Source organism: Propithecus coquereli, unplaced genomic scaffold, assembly GCF_000956105.1.
Source record: "Propithecus coquereli isolate 6110/MARCELLA unplaced genomic scaffold, Pcoq_1.0 Scaffold438, whole genome shotgun sequence".
Classification (NCBI taxonomy): Eukaryota; Metazoa; Chordata; class Mammalia; order Primates; family Indriidae; genus Propithecus; species Propithecus coquereli.
In genome coordinates, this window is record NW_012150152.1 from 762,302 (window position 1) to 779,647 (window position 17,346).

The 17,346-nt window shown below is 61.1% G+C and overlaps 1 protein-coding gene across 3 annotated transcripts; it reads left to right on the plus strand.

The window, feature by feature from the left end:
* Positions 1-9,941: 9,941 nt before the first annotated feature.
* Positions 9,942-17,082, plus strand: COMP (cartilage oligomeric matrix protein). 3 transcript variants are annotated; one of them, XM_012654089.1, is made up of 19 exons: positions 9,942-10,058; positions 10,308-10,393; positions 10,587-10,638; positions 11,026-11,195; positions 11,839-11,976; positions 12,222-12,296; positions 12,387-12,545; positions 12,626-12,730; positions 12,821-12,928; positions 13,116-13,275; positions 13,721-13,839; positions 14,097-14,149; positions 14,241-14,422; positions 14,533-14,711; positions 14,836-14,884; positions 15,186-15,382; positions 16,006-16,178; positions 16,664-16,803; positions 16,895-17,082. In XM_012654089.1, exons 1-19 carry the CDS (start codon positions 9,980-9,982, stop codon positions 16,939-16,941), a joined length of 2,271 nt encoding a protein of 756 aa, XP_012509543.1. In that variant the 5' UTR covers positions 9,942-9,979; the 3' UTR covers positions 16,942-17,082. The 3 variants fall into 3 exon arrangements, with proteins under 3 accessions (XP_012509543.1, XP_012509544.1, XP_012509542.1); XM_012654090.1 differs by lacking the exon at positions 11,839-11,976 and having other exon boundaries at positions 9,951-10,058; positions 12,243-12,296; XM_012654088.1 differs by having other exon boundaries at positions 9,981-10,393.
* Positions 17,083-17,346: the final 264 nt, after the last annotated feature.

Genomic DNA, 17,346 nt, shown 5'->3' on the forward strand with positions numbered 1-17,346 from the left:
ATAAATTAGTCCCTATCAAAACTGAAAAATCTAGCTTAATTAAAAACATCATTTTAAAAATGGAAAAACAAATGGAGGTGGAGATTGAAATCAGATCTGCCTCTCACTGACTGTGTGGCCCTGAGCTAATGTCTTGCCCTCTCTGGGCTTCCATTTGCTCCCTGCCTCCCTGTTTCCCTCCCAGACTCTGGGTCTCGGTCAGTCGCCACGCCAATCTTCACAATTTCCTGTGGTTCCGCACTTCACCATTTCAACTCTTTGGACTTGGGGCCCAAGGGTGTGAGCATCTCTTGAGCAGCCTTGGAACTGGTGATGGAGTGAGAAGGCCACTCCTGAGGGTTCCTGGCACCTCTGCCGCCCGCCAGTGGCATTTTGGAAAGAACAAGCTGGCGGCCGTGGCTGTTCCGGGCAAAGCCTGTTTCTTTGTGGTGCTCAAGGTTGCCTGGTACCCAGTGGAGGTCAGAAGGCCAGCTAAGTATCTGATCTGCATCAGGAGCGGCTGACACCCCCACCCAGCTGCCTCCCCTGCAACCTCCAGAGGCTGGCTCAGGCCCCTGGCCTGGCCAATCAAAGCCCTCCATCCACTGACCACAGTGATAGGCTCAAGGCTGGGCCAATGAGAATCAGCCCTGAGATTTTTGTTGGACCCGTCAGGGGAGAAGTGTTTCTGCTGCATGGTGGGCTGGGGGAATTTAAACCAGGCACTTCTGGGGCCCATCTGTTCTACCCGGAGGGACAGGAAGACAGCCAATCAGGAAGATGCAAATCAGAGCCACAAGGGGATATCACCACACACCCACAAACATGGCCACACTCCAAGACACAGGAAGCAACGGTGTCAGCAAGGATGCGGAGAAACTGGAACCCTTGTGCACTGCTGGCCGTGTGGCATTACGGAAGGTCGTGTGGCAGGTTCCTCAACAAGTCAAATATAGAATTACCATACGATCCAGTAATTCCTCCTCTGAGTATGTACCCAAGAGAACTGAAAACAGATATTCAAACAAATCCTCATGCACGAATGTTCGTAGCAGGACTTTTCGCAACAGCCTAAAGGTGGGAACAACCCAATGTCCATCACGGATGAAATGAAAGGTGGTGCCTCCATACGCTGGAACAGTGCTCAGCCATGGAAAGGCGGGAAGCGCTGGCACCTGCCACCATGTGGATGCACCTCAGAAACATGATGCTGAACGAGAGAGCCGGACACAAAGGCCACACGGCATGTGACTCCACTGATGTGAAATGTCCAGATCACGCAGATCCACAGAGACAGGAAGCAGATTAGTGGCTGCCAGGGGCTGGGGGAGGGGAAGTGGGGGGTGACTGCTGATGGGGATGGGGTTTCTCTCGGGAGGATGAAAATGTTCTGGAAACTAGACAGAGGTGACAGTTGCATGACATGAATGCACTCAAAACTACTGAATCGTACACTGTAAAATTGTTGAGATGCTACATATTATGTCATGTGTATTTTATCACAATCAAAAGAAAAGGAAGAAGGTAACTGACAGGGAGACACGGATCCTGACATCACTTGGGCGCTGGATCCAGCCACGCCTGAAGGCATCCCCGCCACTGGGCTTTTAAGATATTGAGCCAGCACATTCCCTGGCTGTGCCTCCAGTCCCTGCAATCTGGCGTTCTACAGAGAATCAGCTGTGTTTGTCCACCCTCCTGTTCCTGCTACACTGCTTATGCGAGCAACCCTCCCTGAACGTGCCAGGGGTCTTAGGAGGACCCCTTCTTACAGATGGTCCCTGGCCATTTATAAGAAGGGAGGGGGGAAAGCTGTGGCAAGGTCCCTTCCATCCCAGCAACACCAGGTCCCAGCTGCGTGTCCACTGTGATCACATTGTGTCCCCTCGGCAGCCCTGTGAGCAAGACCTTCTGAGCTCCTTGAAGGGCAGGCTCACGCTCATGGCTTGTGCACTGCGCCATGCCTGGAGGCGAACATCTGGGCCCACGGGAGCAGGACCCTGGGGTCTGAGAGGCAGCCTGCTGGGCCTCAGTTTCCCCTCTCTAAAACGGGCTGGTTGTTCTGAGCGTCAGGTGCAGGGTCTGCTGGGCAAACAGGAGCTGTCCTAGGGGAGCCATTAATACCGGGATGTGTCTGGAGAAATCTGAGCTAGGCAGTGACTCCTGGCACTTGGATCAAGCCGCTTGCTAGTGCACCGCAGCCTGGAGGGGACGCAGCCAGGGCCCGGCCCCTCTTCCACGCCGTGTTGATGTTGGCTTTTGAAAGGACGTGGATGTAGAAGTGACCTGTTGATTCTTTTTCCACCAGCTGCCGAGCACTCGGCGTCCTGGGGCCCCTGGCCGGAGGCTGGCACTGTTTTCTGGTACAACCTCGCTTGGCGCTGGCACAGGGACTCGCTGAGCATTTGACGGCTGTCTGGCTACAGGCATCTGTGATGGCTTCTCTCCCTTCTCTCCCGTGGCTGCCCCAGAGATGGGAGAAGGAAGCCCCTTGAGGCTCCTGGGAGCCTGCTGGGACAGCCGACAGGTGGGGGCGTGGCCGAGAGGGTGGTTCTTTTGGGGTCCACTCTGAGACTCCATCCTGGTGGCACCTCAGATGTTCCCCGGGGTCCTGTGGCTTCCAGCACCCTATGGTTCTGTGCTTCGGTTGGCTGTGCTCTGCGGATCTCCCACTCTGTGGTCCATGGTCCCAGGACTCCACAGTTCCATGCCTCCATCAACTCATGATGTTATGAGTCTCATTCCTTAGTCCTGTGGCTCCTTGTTTTGTGGTCTCATGGCTCTTTGATCCATCATCCATCCACTCATCCATCCATCCACTTATCCATCCATTCATCCATCCATCCATCCACTTATCCATCCATCCATCCATCCATCCATCCACCCATTCATCCATCCACTTATCCATCCACCCATCCATCCATCCATCCACTTATCCATCCATCCATCCACTTATCCATCCACCCATCCATCCATCCATCCATTTATCCATCCATCCATCCACTTATCCATCCATCCATCCATCCATCCATCCACTTATCCATCCATCCATCCATCCACTTATCCATCCACCCATCCATCCATCCATCCACTTATCCATCCATCCATCCATCCATCCACTCATCCATCCATCCATCCATCCACTTATCCATCCACCCATCCATCCATCCATCCACTTATCCATCCATCCATCCATCCATCCACTTATCCATCCATCCATCCATCCACTTATCCATCCACCCATCCATCCATCCATCCATCCACTTATCCATCCATCCATCCACTTATCCATCCATCCATCCATCCATCCATCCACTTATCCATCCACCCATCCATCCATCCATCCACTTATCCATCCATCCATCCATCCACTTATCCATCCATCCATCCACCCATCCATCCATTCACTTATCTATCCATCCACCCATCCGTGTACCCCTCTCTCCATACACCCAATACTCATCCATCCACTTATCCATCCACCCCCCCATCCATCCATCATTCATTTATTCCATCATGTGTACATGATACTGGGGACACAGAGGGGAACAAGATGGTGGGTCTTAGTCTGATGGAGGGGGAGCCCCATAACCCGGGAAACCCAGCAGTGCCTATGCGGTACGGTCACAGCTGTGACAGAGCACACTCAGGACCCGGTGCAGGCTACAGGGGCCTCTAACCGAGCTGCAGTGAGGAGTGGGCCATGTTCAAGGACAAGGCGCACCGGAAAGCAGTCTCAGGGCGGGTGAGGGCTTGGCGTGCAGCACGAGGTGGGGCTGGAGCCCAAACACAGCTCGAAGTTTGTGGCTCCGGGTCTGTCCCTGCTCAGGGTTCCATTGCCACACGCCTCCCTGTGGTCCAGTCCCTCCGCCTGCACTACCCCTCCCCCTCTACTGCAGCCACACCTGCTTCCTCCAACACTTCAAGCCACCCCCACCTCCTGGCCTTTGCCCTCGCAGTGTCCTCTACCTGGGGCCCCATCCGTCCGTCTCCACTGACACTTGTTCCCCTGTTCAGGTCTGGGCACAAATTTCCCCCCTGCAGAGGGCCACCCTGACCCTTGCCTCTGTCTCCTCCAGCCTAGCCGGGCCCTTCTCTGTGCAGCTGTGCGTGCTTGTCCCACTTCAAGGCCACTCACTGCGGGCTGTGGGCCAAGACCACCTCCGCCACGCTGGCTGTGCTGCAAGGGTCAGGGTCTGTTGAGTGGATGAGTTATTTAATTTCATCCAGCTGATCGAAGACCACTTATTTGGTGCCCATCACAGAGTGGTCTTGGGGCTGGGGCTCCCTCCCACCTGGCAGCCTCCCTCCCCCACTGCCCGCCTGGGCCCTGCCCGCCAGGCGGAGGTGGGTAAACACACCCCGCCCTCTGCCTCTCGCCCCATCCATCACTGGCCCGAACAAGGGCCGCCTGTTAATAAGCCAGGTGGGGGCTGGAAAGGGCAGGAGGCGGGCTGAGGAATCGGGCTCCGGTCCCTGGACCCTCTCCAGACAGAGCTGCAGAAACCCGGCTGGGAGACCCTCTCCTCATGCCTCCGGCAGGGGTAGGGGGTGACTTTCCTCTCTGAGCACCCAGTTCCAGACTTGCCTGGCTGAGTCTCAGTTTGCCATCTGTAAAGTGGGGATGTTAACAGGCGACATTTGTTGAGGGCTCAGCGCTTTCTTTTTTTCTGAGACAGGGTCTCGTTCGGTCGCCCCGGCTAGAGTGCTGTGGCATCATCATAGCTCACAGCAACCTCAGACTCCTGGCCTTAAGTGATCCTCCTGCCTCGGCCTCCCAGAGTGCTGGGATTGCAGGCGTGAGCCAGTGTGCCCGGCCTAATTTTGTAATTATTACAGGCATATAACGGTTGTGTACGCTTACAGGGCACATGCGCTGCTTTGATACAGGCGTGCGATGTGTATTAACGAAATTAGAGCAGGTGGCGTAACCACCACCTCAAGCCGCTTATCATTCCTCTGTGTTAGGGTCCACGCTGGTTTTTACTGCTACAGTTACACTGCACAAAACCCGAGGCATTTCCATTTTTTCACTTCATTAGACAGAGACCGAGGGAGAGAACAAAACTTCTACAATTAGCCATGAAGGCACCTTGTCCCCTAGCGACACAGACACGAGCTTGTTTCACTCCTGTCCTCGAAACTCCCCTGAGGTGTGGGAGTGTGTTCGTGAGTCTTCCCGTAGTCAGCCCTGGAGAACCATGAAGATGAGGGCTGTGTAAAATCACTCTCAGAAAGCAGGCCCCCGGCCGGGCGCGGTGGCTCACGCCTGTAATCCTAGCTCTCTGGGAGGCCGAGGCAGGCGGATTGTTTGAGCTCAGGAGTTGGAGACCAGCCTGAGCAAGAGCGAGACCCCGTCTCTACTAAAATTAGAAAGAAATTAATCGGACAACTAAAAATATATAGAAAAAATTAGCCGGGCATGGTGGCGCATGCCTGTAGTCCCAGCTGCTCGGGAGGCTGAGGCAGGAGGATCGCTTGAGCCCAGGAGTTTGAGGTTGCTGTGAGCTAGGATGACGCCACGTCACTCTAGCCCGGGCAACACAGTGAGACTAAAAAAAAGAAAGCAGGCCCCGACTCTACAAACATTTTTTAAAAATTTAAAAATTAGCGTGGTGGCGTACACCTGTGGTCCCAGCTACTAGGGCGGCTGAGGCAGGAGGATCGCTTCAGCCCAGGGTTTTGTGCAGTGAGCTATGATGACACCACTGCACTCCAGCCTGGGTGACAGATGAGACTCTGTCTCAAAGAGAGGGAAGGAAGGAAGAGAAGAAGGGAGAGAGGGAGGGAGGGAGGCTCAGTACCCACTGAATGCCGTATTGAGAAACTCTAAGCTATTCCTAGTGAAATTCTTTCTCCCCTGAAGAAATTTTTCACTACACTAAACTTGACAAATAAAAAATCACATTGTAACATTTTTTTTGAGATGAAGTCTCACTCCCTCGCCCTGGGTAGAGTGCAGTGGTGTCGTCATAGTTCACTGCAGCCTCAAACTCCTGGGCTCAAGGGAACCTCCTGCCTCAGCCTCCCGAGGAGCTGGGACTACCGGAGCCACCACGCCCAGCTAATATTTTTCTATTTTTGGTAAAGACAGGGTCTCACTCTTGCTCAGGCTGGTCTTGAAAAAAGAAAAGAAAAGAGGAAGAAACTGAGGCACAGAGAAGTTAAGCATCTTGCCTCAGGTCGCACAGCAGAGATGAGATATGAAACTCAAGCCCCCCGGTGCCAGAGACCAAGACCTTTATTGCCACTGTGCCCTGCTGCCTCCCATGATGACAAATTTCTGGGGCTTCAGGGAGGACAGACTGGGAAAACCCACAAAGCCACATGGCAAGGTCTTGAGCACTTGGCATCACTCAATAAAATTGTAGCCATTATATTTATTGTTATCTTCTTCCTTTGTCACCATCCAGCGGGACGCCTGGATGACAGGATGGGGGCAGAGGAGGGACGAAAAGAGAATGGCAGAGGAGGTGGCCCACTGAAGGTCACCAAGCAAGTCAGGGTGGACCCCAGGGCCCAGAACCACCCCTCCCCCCACAGCTGGGCCTTCTGGAGAAGGACAGTGTGGCTGTCCGAGGTGGGCTGGGCCGGGCTGCTCGGCTGAGGATGCAGAGGGGCCAAGTGGCCCTCCCTTGCTGCCCTGATGAATTGCCCAGACCCAGGGCCTGCGGCCGGCCCGCCCAGGGCAGGGCAGCCGCCTTCCCAACATACTTTCCCTCTGGATTCACAAGGGGAGGCGACCCGGCGGGAGGCAGGGAGCTGGGGGCGCCCACACGTCTCCTGGCCCAGCAGGCGTCTGCCTAGAAGGGACCCGGGGGCCCCATCACACAGGCACCAGTCCCTGTTCCCCAGCCTGGCCGGGCTCCCGGAACCACTGGGCCTGGCGTGGGGGGAAGCGGGGCTGGCCGGGGCGCCCGCCAGAGGCTCGGGCCAGGAGTCCCGGGCAGCAGAGGCATCGCAGCTAATGAGGGGCTCGGGCCAAGACTTCTCGTCTGGATTCTGTGGCAAAGGCAGGGAGGGCGGGTGAGAAGGGCTTGGGGGGTCTCATTCCCCAGTTCTAATTCTGGCTGTGTGACCTCAGGCTGTCTCGCCTCCTCTCTGAGTAAAACATGAATAAGAGTGATCTCAGACGTAAGTGACACCGTGTGTGAGTTTCATATCGTATAAGCAGGTGAACGCTGGAGCCAGGCGCTGGGGTAAATGTTTCCCATGGATCAGCTCTTTTGATCCTCCCAACAAGGATCATCCCCATTTTACAGGTGGGGAAACAGAGGCACAGAGAGGTTAAGCAACTTGCCCTACATCACACAGCGAGGCCATGCTTGGCCGACATTTGAACCCAGATAGTGTGGTCCCGGAGTCTGTCTTCCCTGCTGTAGCCAGTACAGAGGTGCCGGGGGCTTACTAGTATTAACAGCAATGATGTTACATTAATTATATTAATAATAGTAATGATATCACACTAATCATAGAGGCCCAAACCCTCCCACCCAAACTGCCCTCTCTGCACCAGACAAGGCCCCTGGGAGCCTTCCTGGCTGGGAGGGACAGAGCAAACCACAGACGCTCCTGCCCACAGGGTCGGGCCAAGCTGGAGGGCTCCCTGGAGGAGGAGGCGTCACAGCTGGCCCTAGAAGGATGGAGGAGGCTGTACGAGGTGGCTTGCCCAGGTGTTCTCATACAACCCGGAAGTACACCTAGGGCGAATTATTCTGTAACGTGAGGCCAGTGTGGTCTGCACAGCAGGCGGGCCCTGCACAGGAGGGGCATTTCAGGGCTGGTGGGGTCCAGGAGGCAGAGTGTGACACCAGGCTGCCCCTCTCCAGGCCTCTGTTGTCTGATTTGCAAATTGGGACACCCTCAGGACCACTGGCTTTGCGGTGCCCTCTGCCTGGAACGCCCTTCCCTGCATCTCCCCACGGCCGGCCACGGAGAAGGCCACGTGTGTCCAAGCCCCAGCCCCGTGTCCAGCCTGTGGCAGGGGCCTGGCTTCCTTGTGCGCTTGTCCTAGCTACATGCGGCACATGCCAGCCTGCAGGCCCTGCCGGAGCTGTGGCTTTCCCAAGAATTCCAGGGCCGGCCGGGAGCGGCCCTAGGTGTGCTGGACGCCAAGGAAAACAGGAGGTGAGCTCATGGCTCCGACGCAGGCAGCAGGCAGGGCAGGCACTGTGAGGGGACGGGCTTCACTGCAAATGTCCAGGCCGGGGCCGGCTGCTCCCACCCAGCCTCCCCTTCCAGGCCTGCCCTTCCTCACTCATCCTCTATGGCTCCCTATGGCCCTTGGAAGACAGCCTGAGCCCCATGTCACTGGCACTGTCTCCCACAGCCTCATCTCCCGCTTCTCCCTGAGCCCCAAGATCTGCCACCCCAAAGTCAGTCCATCCAACAGACCAGGGCCCCTGCCTATGCTGTTTCCCCTACCTGGAACACCTTGCCACTGTCTCTCTGCTTGGCTGTGTTTTCCTCATCCCCCAAGTCCCGCCTTGGTTGGTGCCCCCTCCTCCTCCAGAAGCCCACCCCGACTTCCCCTAACTCCCTGCAACTGGATCACCTCCTTGGAGCTGCCACCATTCGCCCGTGTGTCCCCCGTCACAGCCATGGCCCCGCTGGGGGATTATGTAGCTACCTCCCCACCAATCTGGGCTCCCCATGAGGGAAGGGCGGAGTCTGGCTTGTTCACTCTGTTGTCCCCAGTGCCCAGCATAGAGCACGACGTGTTGTAACTGCTCAAGGCACAATTGTGGAATAATGAACGTGCCCGGACATTTCCCACCCAAACTACCCTCTCCTTTCCCTCCGCTGATCCGAGTCCTCCTTTTCCTTTACGTCTCCTTGCTGCCTCCTCCAGGAAGCCCACAGTGACTTCTCTGTAGCCTCCCAAGAAAACAGACCTGTCTGTTACTCTGGCTTCACCCTTGCCCTGTGCCGTGACCTCATCTTGGCCTCAGTTTCCCTGCCTACAGAATAGAGGCTGTGCATACTGGAAAGCAGGGGTGGAGAGAGTTAACCAACTCCAGGAGGCCAAGGTGTTTTGTAGCTCAAAAGCTTGGCTGGCCTGGGAGGGACAATTTTCCTGATTAGCAGGAATTTTTATTTTTATTACAGGTTGTTCCCACAGCGGCTGGAGCGCAGCTTGGAAGGTATGGCGCGGCCTCGACAAACAAGCCCTGGGCGCCCCCCGGGACCTCCTCCTGCCAGAGCCCTTTAGCTTGTTCCACTAGAGGGAGGGGGGCTCACACCCCATTGCACAGATTGGAAAGCGGAGTGGACCCCCTGGGCAATCAGGCCGCCCCCCATCCACACCCTCCCATCCACCCGCCAAAGGACCACATGGACAGAGGGAACCACCAGCGATGGGGTGGGAGGCGCCACTCGCAACCCCCAAGGGTGGGGTCCAGGAGAAGGCCCCTTGGACCCGGGCAGGAAAACTAAGGGTCCCATCCTCACCTGCGCATCCCCCACTCTGCAGTAATAACAATTAATAGTGAGATTTATTACCTCCGCCGTGCAAGGGAGGAAACTGAGGCACAGACATCATTTGCCGGATTTGGCCAGTCAGATTGACCCAAAGCGGGAGGGTCTTAGTCCTTCAGATACTGGTGACTCCGTTTCCCCAAATGTGAGCCAAGAGGGCCTCCTTGGACCGCCTTGCTCGCAGCTGCACCCAGGAAGGGCGCACAGCAAGCTCTCAATAAAGAAGTGCATGGAAGGGCGAGGAGGGGTGGTCCCGCCTAACTCCCCGCCCCCCCACCCCTCTCCACAGGCCCCCGGGACTCAGTTTCCCCATCGTGTCCGATTCACCCGCGGGCGACTCCGCCGGACAGTCCGGGCGGGGCCTTGAACGCAGAGGCCAGCGCCGTCTGTTTACCTTGCGGCCGGACGCTGGGCAGGCCTGCGGTGGGCCGTCCCGGGGGCTGGCCGTACCGCGGGGATAAATAGGCCCCGCGGGCCTCGTGGGCGGCAGAGAGCGAGCCGCCACCCAGCGCCCGCCGCCGCCATGGCCCCGGCCGCCGCCTGCCTTCTCCTGCTCACCCTGACCGCCCTTGGAGCGTCGGGCCAGGGCCAGATGGCACTGGGTACGCCGCATGAGCCCCCACGCCGTGCCCCCGGCCCCCACACGGACAGCAGGACCGTGAGAGGCCTGGGGTCCCGGCTCCTTGGGGCTGCTCCCGGCCCGTTCGCTGGGACACGCGGGCGGAGAAAGCAGGCGGCGGGACGCAGGCTCGAGGAGCGCAGTGGGCGTCGGGGATCCCCGCAGCGGCGGCCGCGAGGGTCGGAGGTGGGGTCCCGCTCGCCGCCGCCTCACCAGCCCCCTGTCGACGCAGGCTCAGACTTGGCCCCGCAGATGCTGCGCGAGCTGCAGGAGACCAACGCGGCGCTGCAGGACGTGCGGGAGCTGCTGCGGCAGCAGGTGCGGGCAGGGGACAGGGAGGGGGGGCGGGGGAAAGAGGGGGTGCCGCGGAAGTAGGAGGGGAGCTGGGGAGGATAGCGGGTTGGGATCAGGGAGTCCGCGGCAAGAGAAGCTTGGGGAGCTGGCGGGGTGTGTGGAAAGTGAGGCCCGGGATGGAGAGGCTGGGGCGCCGCTGATCCCCACCCCCCCGCAGGTCAAGGAGATCACGTTCCTGAAAAACACGGTGATGGAGTGTGACGCGTGCGGTGAGCACGGCCGGGGCGGCAGGGGCTGGCGGGAGGGAGAGGCAAGAGATGGGGAGACAGAGACGAGGCCGAGAGCGAGGGAACGCCGGGAGGAAAGGAGTCCGAGAGAGATGGGCCTCGCGGAGACGGAGAGAGACGATCAGGGCGGGGAAACGGAGATAAAAGAGACTGGCCGTGCGGGCGACGCGGGGAGGCGCTGCGGGGACAGGCGGAAAAGAGGCGGGCGCGGAGGCGCGGAGAGACCGGAGAGACCCGGCGGGCGGAGCGCGGGGCGGCGGGGCGCGCACGGTCTCGCCTCGCCCGGGGGCGCCGCCCCTAGTGCGGGGCGGGGTCCCGACGGGCTCCGCCCGGGGGAGCGGCCCTGACCAGCCTCGCCCCGCCCCGCAGGGATGCAGCCCGCGCGCACCCCAGGGCTGAGCGTGCGGCCCCTGCTGCACTGCGCGCCCGGCTTCTGCTTCCCCGGCGTGGCCTGCACGCAGACAGCGAGTGGCGCGCGCTGCGGCCCCTGCCCCGAGGGCTTCACTGGCAACGGCTCGCACTGCACCGACATCAACGAGGTGCCCCGACACCCCACCGTCCTGACGATCCCCCCGACCGCCCCCCAACAGCCTCCTGCCGTCCAGGCTACCCCCGCCTCCGCTGGAGGTGCTGGCCCCGAAGAGCCCCTTCCCGCCGGGGGCGCCCTCGCAGACGACTCCCCTACCGCAGGGGGACGCCCACCCGCACCACCCCAGTCACAGCCAACCGGGACAGCCGCCGGGACGTCACTCTCCATCGCTAGTGACGACCCCCTCACTGCCGGTGGTGGTCTGCCCCAACCACCCTCCTCCCCGCGCGCGGTTGCCAGTCCCAACGACACTTCCACGGCCAGGGGTCACCTGCCCGGGCGACCTCGCCACCCCCGGGCACGCACGCCCAGACGACCACTGCCCCCATCGGCTGGGGATTGCCGCCCTTGTAATCCCTTTCCCCGCCTGTGACAGAACGGCCGCTCCAGGAGCGCCCCTCACCATCGCGCCCTGCCCTTACCAACGCAACATCACTTCTGACCCCTGGGACGATCGCCTCTGTCCTACATGGCGCTCGGCTCCAAGTGCTGGCTGATGGCCCTTGACTTTTTCAAATCCGAGATCCCCTGGGGTGCGGCTGTCGGGGCCCAGTTGGGAGTCATCTGACCCTCCGTGGCCCCTTCTCCCCCAGTGCAACGCGCACCCCTGCTTCCCGCGGGTCCGCTGCATCAACACCAGTCCCGGCTTCCGTTGCGAGGCTTGCCCGCCCGGGTACAGCGGTCCCACCCACGAGGGCGTGGGGCTGGCCTTCGCCAAGGCCAACAAGCAGGTGAGGGGCGGCGGGGGCGGTTTTGCAGCAGAAGGGAAGGGGACACCCATTTCGTCCACTAACTCGTCCTCCAGCTTGGCCCCGTTCCCCAGCGTGCCTCCAGGGGGAGAGGTGGGGAGGAGCGGGAGAGGGGTCGGCCGTGGCAGGGCTAGTCGGGGTTGGGGCACGATAGAGAGGAGGGGGAGGATTCGGAGGAGGCATGGACCGAGTGGGAGGTGGGGTGGTGACCTGTGAGTCCCCCCCAGGTTTGCACGGATATTAACGAGTGTGAGACCGGCCAGCATAACTGCGTCCCCAACTCCGTGTGCATCAACACCCGGGTGAGCCTCGCCGGAGAGGAGGAAGGATCGCGCGGGAGGTGGGGCGAGGGGGCCGGCGGCCCGAGCTGACCGCCTGCGACTCGGGCGCAGGGCTCGTTCCAGTGCAGCCCGTGCCAGCCCGGCTTCGTGGGCGACCAGGCGTCTGGCTGCCACCGGCGCGAACAGCGCCTGTGTCCCGACGGCTCGCCCAGCCAGTGCCACGAGAAGGCCGACTGCGTCCTGGAGCGCGACGGCTCGCGGTCGTGCGTGGTGAGTGCGGGCGGGGCGGGGCGTGAAGCCAGGGTTCGGGCGGCGGTCACGCCCGGGCACCCACTGACTCTCCCCTGCAGTGCGCCGTCGGCTGGGCGGGCAACGGGATTCTCTGTGGCCGCGACACCGACCTGGACGGCTTCCCGGACGAGAAGCTGCGGTGCCCGGAGCGGCAGTGTCGCAAGGTGGGCGGGGGCGGGGAGGGGTGTGACCAGGAAGGAGGGCGGGTGGGACTACCTGGCCACGCCCCTTACCTCAGCTGTGCCCGCCCCTAGGACAACTGCGTGACGGTGCCCAATTCGGGGCAGGAGGATGTGGACCGCGATGGCATCGGAGACGCCTGTGACCCAGATGCCGACGGGGACGGGGTCCCCAATGAGGGGGTGGGGCTACGGTCAGGGCCTGGGAGGGACTGGGTGTGGCGCAGCTTGGGTGAGCGGTGGAGTCTCAGAGGTCCTGGAGCGGTGAGGGGTTCCCCGAAGAGGAAGCGGGACCTCGAAAATGGGGGACCCTGGGGAGTGACTTTTGCCCCCCCCAAACTGAACAGCCATAACCCACCTTGTTCCCCAGGACAACTGCCCGCTGGTGCGGAACCCAGACCAGCGCAACACGGATGGCGACAAGTGGGGCGATGCATGCGACAACTGCCGGTCCCAGAAAAACGACGACCAGAAGGACACAGATCGGGACGGTCGGGGCGACGCCTGCGACGACGACATCGACGGCGACCGTGAGCTCAGCGAGGGGTGGGAAAGAGGCGGCGGCCACCGAAAGGCGGGTGCACCTCTGGGGCGGGGCTCAGCGGGTTTTGGAATCCGGATGGGTGAGCTCGCCTGGGGCGCCCTGCACGGTCGACCAGACTGGGGCGGGCAGAAACATGCAAGCCAGGCGCCAGGCTGGGCACAAGGCTGGGACGTTTGGAGGGGAGGCGCCCTGAAGGTAGGAAGTAAGAGGACAGAGATGTGAGCCTAGGGCCCAAAAGGTGCCATTTGTACATCTGGGGACATAGAGACTCAGGGTGGTATACACAGGGCACCCAGCTGAGCTGCCCCTGGGGGTGAGAGCCAGTCCTCTCACCAGCCATCCATTTAAGTCGCCATGAAGCTACCCCGATGAAGCCATCCTGGCCTGGCCCCAATCTTGGGGTTCCTGTCTTGTACCTGTGATTCCTGAAGGGATCCGCAACCCGGTGGACAACTGCCCCAGGACACCCAACTCAGACCAGAAGGACACTGATGGCGATGGTATAGGGGATGCGTGTGACAACTGTCCCCGGAAGAGCAACCCGGACCAGGTAAGGGCAGGCCAGACCCTGGGCTCCCCCCCTTCCCCACCCAGGGGAGCCCCAGGCTCGGTTAGATCACAGCCCAGCTTAGAGCATTCCACCCTGCCAGGCGAATGACCTCCCAGTCCCAGCAGCTTGGGGTGGGGGGTTCCCTGGGGTCAGCAGGACCTCAGCTGTGCAGCTGGGGTGGGGAGAGGGGTCTGTGTGGGAGGGGAGGCTCCCAGTTCCCCTGCCCCGATCGTGGACTCCTGCCTCCTCCCCTGCAGAGCGATGTGGACCAGGACTTTGTGGGAGATGCTTGCGACAGTGATCAAGACCAGTAAGGAGCCACCTGAGCTGGGTGTCAGGGCTGCCCCTGACAAAACCCTGTGGGGGTCTCATGGTTTCTCTGTCCCACCTACCCACTCTAGGGATGGGGACGGACACCAGGACTCTATGGACAACTGCCCCACGGTGCCCAACAGTGCGCAGCAGGACTCAGACCACGACGGCCAGGGTGACGCCTGTGACGATGACGACGACAACGACGGAGTCCCCGACAGTCGAGACAACTGCCGTCTGGTGGCAAATCCCGGCCAGGAGGATGCCGACAGTGCGGCAGGGCAGGGCCAGGGTGGGTGGGTGGTGTCTGGGTGGCCGTGGCCTGACATGAGGGTGACCCAGCGCGGACCCCGCCGCGGGGCATCTCCCACCTGCTCTCAGGGGACGGTGTGGGAGATGTGTGCCAGGGCGACTTTGACGCAGACAAGGTGGTAGACAAGATCGACGTGTGTCCGGAGAACGCCGAGGTCACCCTCACTGACTTCCGGGCCTTCCAGACGGTCGTGTTGGACCCGGAGGGTGACGCGCAGATTGACCCCAACTGGGTGGTGCTCAACCAGGTGAGGACAGGACCCAGGTGGGGGACGAGGGCAGCCCCGAACGCCCACAGCGGGGCCGAAGCTGAGACAAGGAGCCTAGGGTGTCCATGACCAGCCTGAGGCCTCCTTCCTCTGACCGCACCAGGGCATGGAGATCGTGCAGACGATGAACAGTGACCCGGGCCTGGCAGTGGGTGAGACGCGGCAGCGTGGGGAGCTGACGGGGGCGTGGCCAGAGGGGCGTGGCCATAGGCGGGCCTGACGCACGGAGCGGGGAGGGGGAGATGCAGGGGAGGGCCTGCTGCGGGAGGGCGGGGCTGGACTCTGGAGGGGCGTGGCCAATGGCAGTGGGGGCGTGTCCATGCCTGGCTCCAAGGGTGGGGATGGGGCAGGCCTGGGGCAATCCGGGCCCAGGGGGCAGGTTCGGGCTCTGCAGGGGAGGTCGCGGGTGGGGTTTAGCATTGCCAAGCACCATCGCTCTTGCCCCTTCCCCAGGTTACACCGCGTTCAATGGCGTGGACTTCGAGGGCACGTTCCACGTGAACACGGCCACGGATGACGACTATGCAGGCTTCATCTTTGGCTACCAAGACAGCTCCAGCTTCTACGTGGTCATGTGGAAGCAGATGGAGCAGACGTACTGGCAGGCGAACCCCTTCCGCGCTGTGGCCGAGCCGGGCATCCAGCTCAAGGTGCCCAGGCCCTGCCCGGCCCGGTCCTTGCGCCCTCCCGCGGACCGCCCAAAAGCCTTCATGGCCTCCTGGTCTCACACTACAGACCTCAAACTCGTCTGCCCCTGCCCTGCCCTGAGCTCCCACGGGCCTCAAATCCTCCCAGGTCCTCGCACAAGCCCTCAAACATGCCCCTGGCTCCCCCTAACCTTCCTTTGGACCCCCAAACCCTCTCACAGAGCCCTAAACTTCCCCTTAGTCTCCAAGTCCTCCTGAAGACCCCCTGAACCCCAGTATATTGCTGAAACCCTCCAGCAAATTCCCCAAATCCTCTGGCCTTGGGTATCCCATGGACACCCCAAACCTACAGGTCACCAAATCCTCCTGCAGACCCCTCAAATCCTCCAAGACCCCAAAGTTGTCCAGACTCCCAAATCCTCTCATGAACCCCCAGACACTGCTGCCCCTATGACGTATATCCACAACCCCCATTTGGGCCCCCAAGAAGGCTTCCTGTGGGTCTCCCATCCAGTGCCCCCCAATCCCCCACCACCTGCAGCTCCCTGCCTGTCCCTACAGGCAGGGTTCTAGGGAGGCTCTGGTGGCCTGCAAGGTCTCTGACCCCCTTCCCTCCACACTGGCAGGCAGTGAAGTCCTCCACGGGCCCTGGGGAGCAGCTGCGGAACGCTCTGTGGCACACGGGGGACACAGAGTCTCAGGTGCGGCTGCTGTGGAAGGACCCCCGCAATGTGGGCTGGAAGGACAAGACGTCCTACCGCTGGTTCCTGCAGCACCGGCCCCAAGTGGGCTACATCAGGTGGGGACCCCACTCTCTGCCAGAGGCCTGGGCCGGGGACACGCAAGCCCAGGCAGGAGTCCCTGCTCTGCCCTGGCTCCAGAGTTGGGGCCCCTGGGTCTCCAGTCCCCTTGTCTATACGAGATTGCTATGGGGCAGTCAGAATGAGCCTGTTTTTGAGCCTGCGCTGGGTGGCACACACTGGGGCTTCAGCTGGAAGGTGGGGGCTCATCCACACCATTCCTCAATCCCCATTCCATGCTGCTAGGAAGCCCAGATGCTCTGCTCAGCACCTACTGTGTGCAGGGCCCTTGGGGGCCATCCTCACGCAGGGAAACTGAGGCCTGAGTCAGAGGCCCCACCTGCTCTGATGCTGACGAGCACCTTTGAGTGTGGCCCAGTCAGGGGGTACAGAGGGGAGGGGGCCCACCTTCCAAGGCTGGCCGCTGAAGCTCCAAGAGGGGAGGGCCTGGCCAGCACCCTGCCTCACGGTCCCCGACCCTCAGGGTGCGGTTCTACGAGGGCCCCGAGCTGGTGGCTGACAGCAATGTGATCTTGGACACAACCATGCGGGGGGGCCGCCTGGGGGTCTTCTGCTTCTCCCAGGAGAACATCATCTGGGCCAACCTGCGCTACCGCTGCAATGGTGAGCCGAGGGCACCCAGGGCAGGCAGGGTGCCGGTGGGAGTCTGCCCCACAGGCCCTCCCCAGCCCTCTCACCTGCCCTCTCTCTGCAGACACCATTCCTGAGGACTACGAGATGCAGCGGCTGCGGCGGGCCTAGGGCCTGGGCTGGGGACCTGCCGCCGGAGGACGGGTGCCCTCACTGTGGCCGGGTCGGGCTCCGCATCCAGCCCCAAGGGGCAGTGGGCCTGGAGGGAAAGTGAGAAGTGCTCAGAGAGGAGAAAATAAAGTGTGTGCAGGGGACAGCGGCTGTGGTCTCTGCTGCTCGGAGATGGTAGGGACAGGGCTCCGGGCAGGGCTGGGCCGAGGGACCTCAGACAGATGCCTTGACAAGTGGGAACCTGAGGCTGCTGCCAACCCTCCTGGCAGGCCAGGGCCCAGTGGCCTGCTGGGAATGGTCTAGCCCCCACTTGAGGAGGTCCCCTGGTCTGCCGGTACATCCCACCCACTTGTGGTAACTGGCTGGGACCCCAGCCATGGGCGAGCTGAGACCCCCTACTGCAGC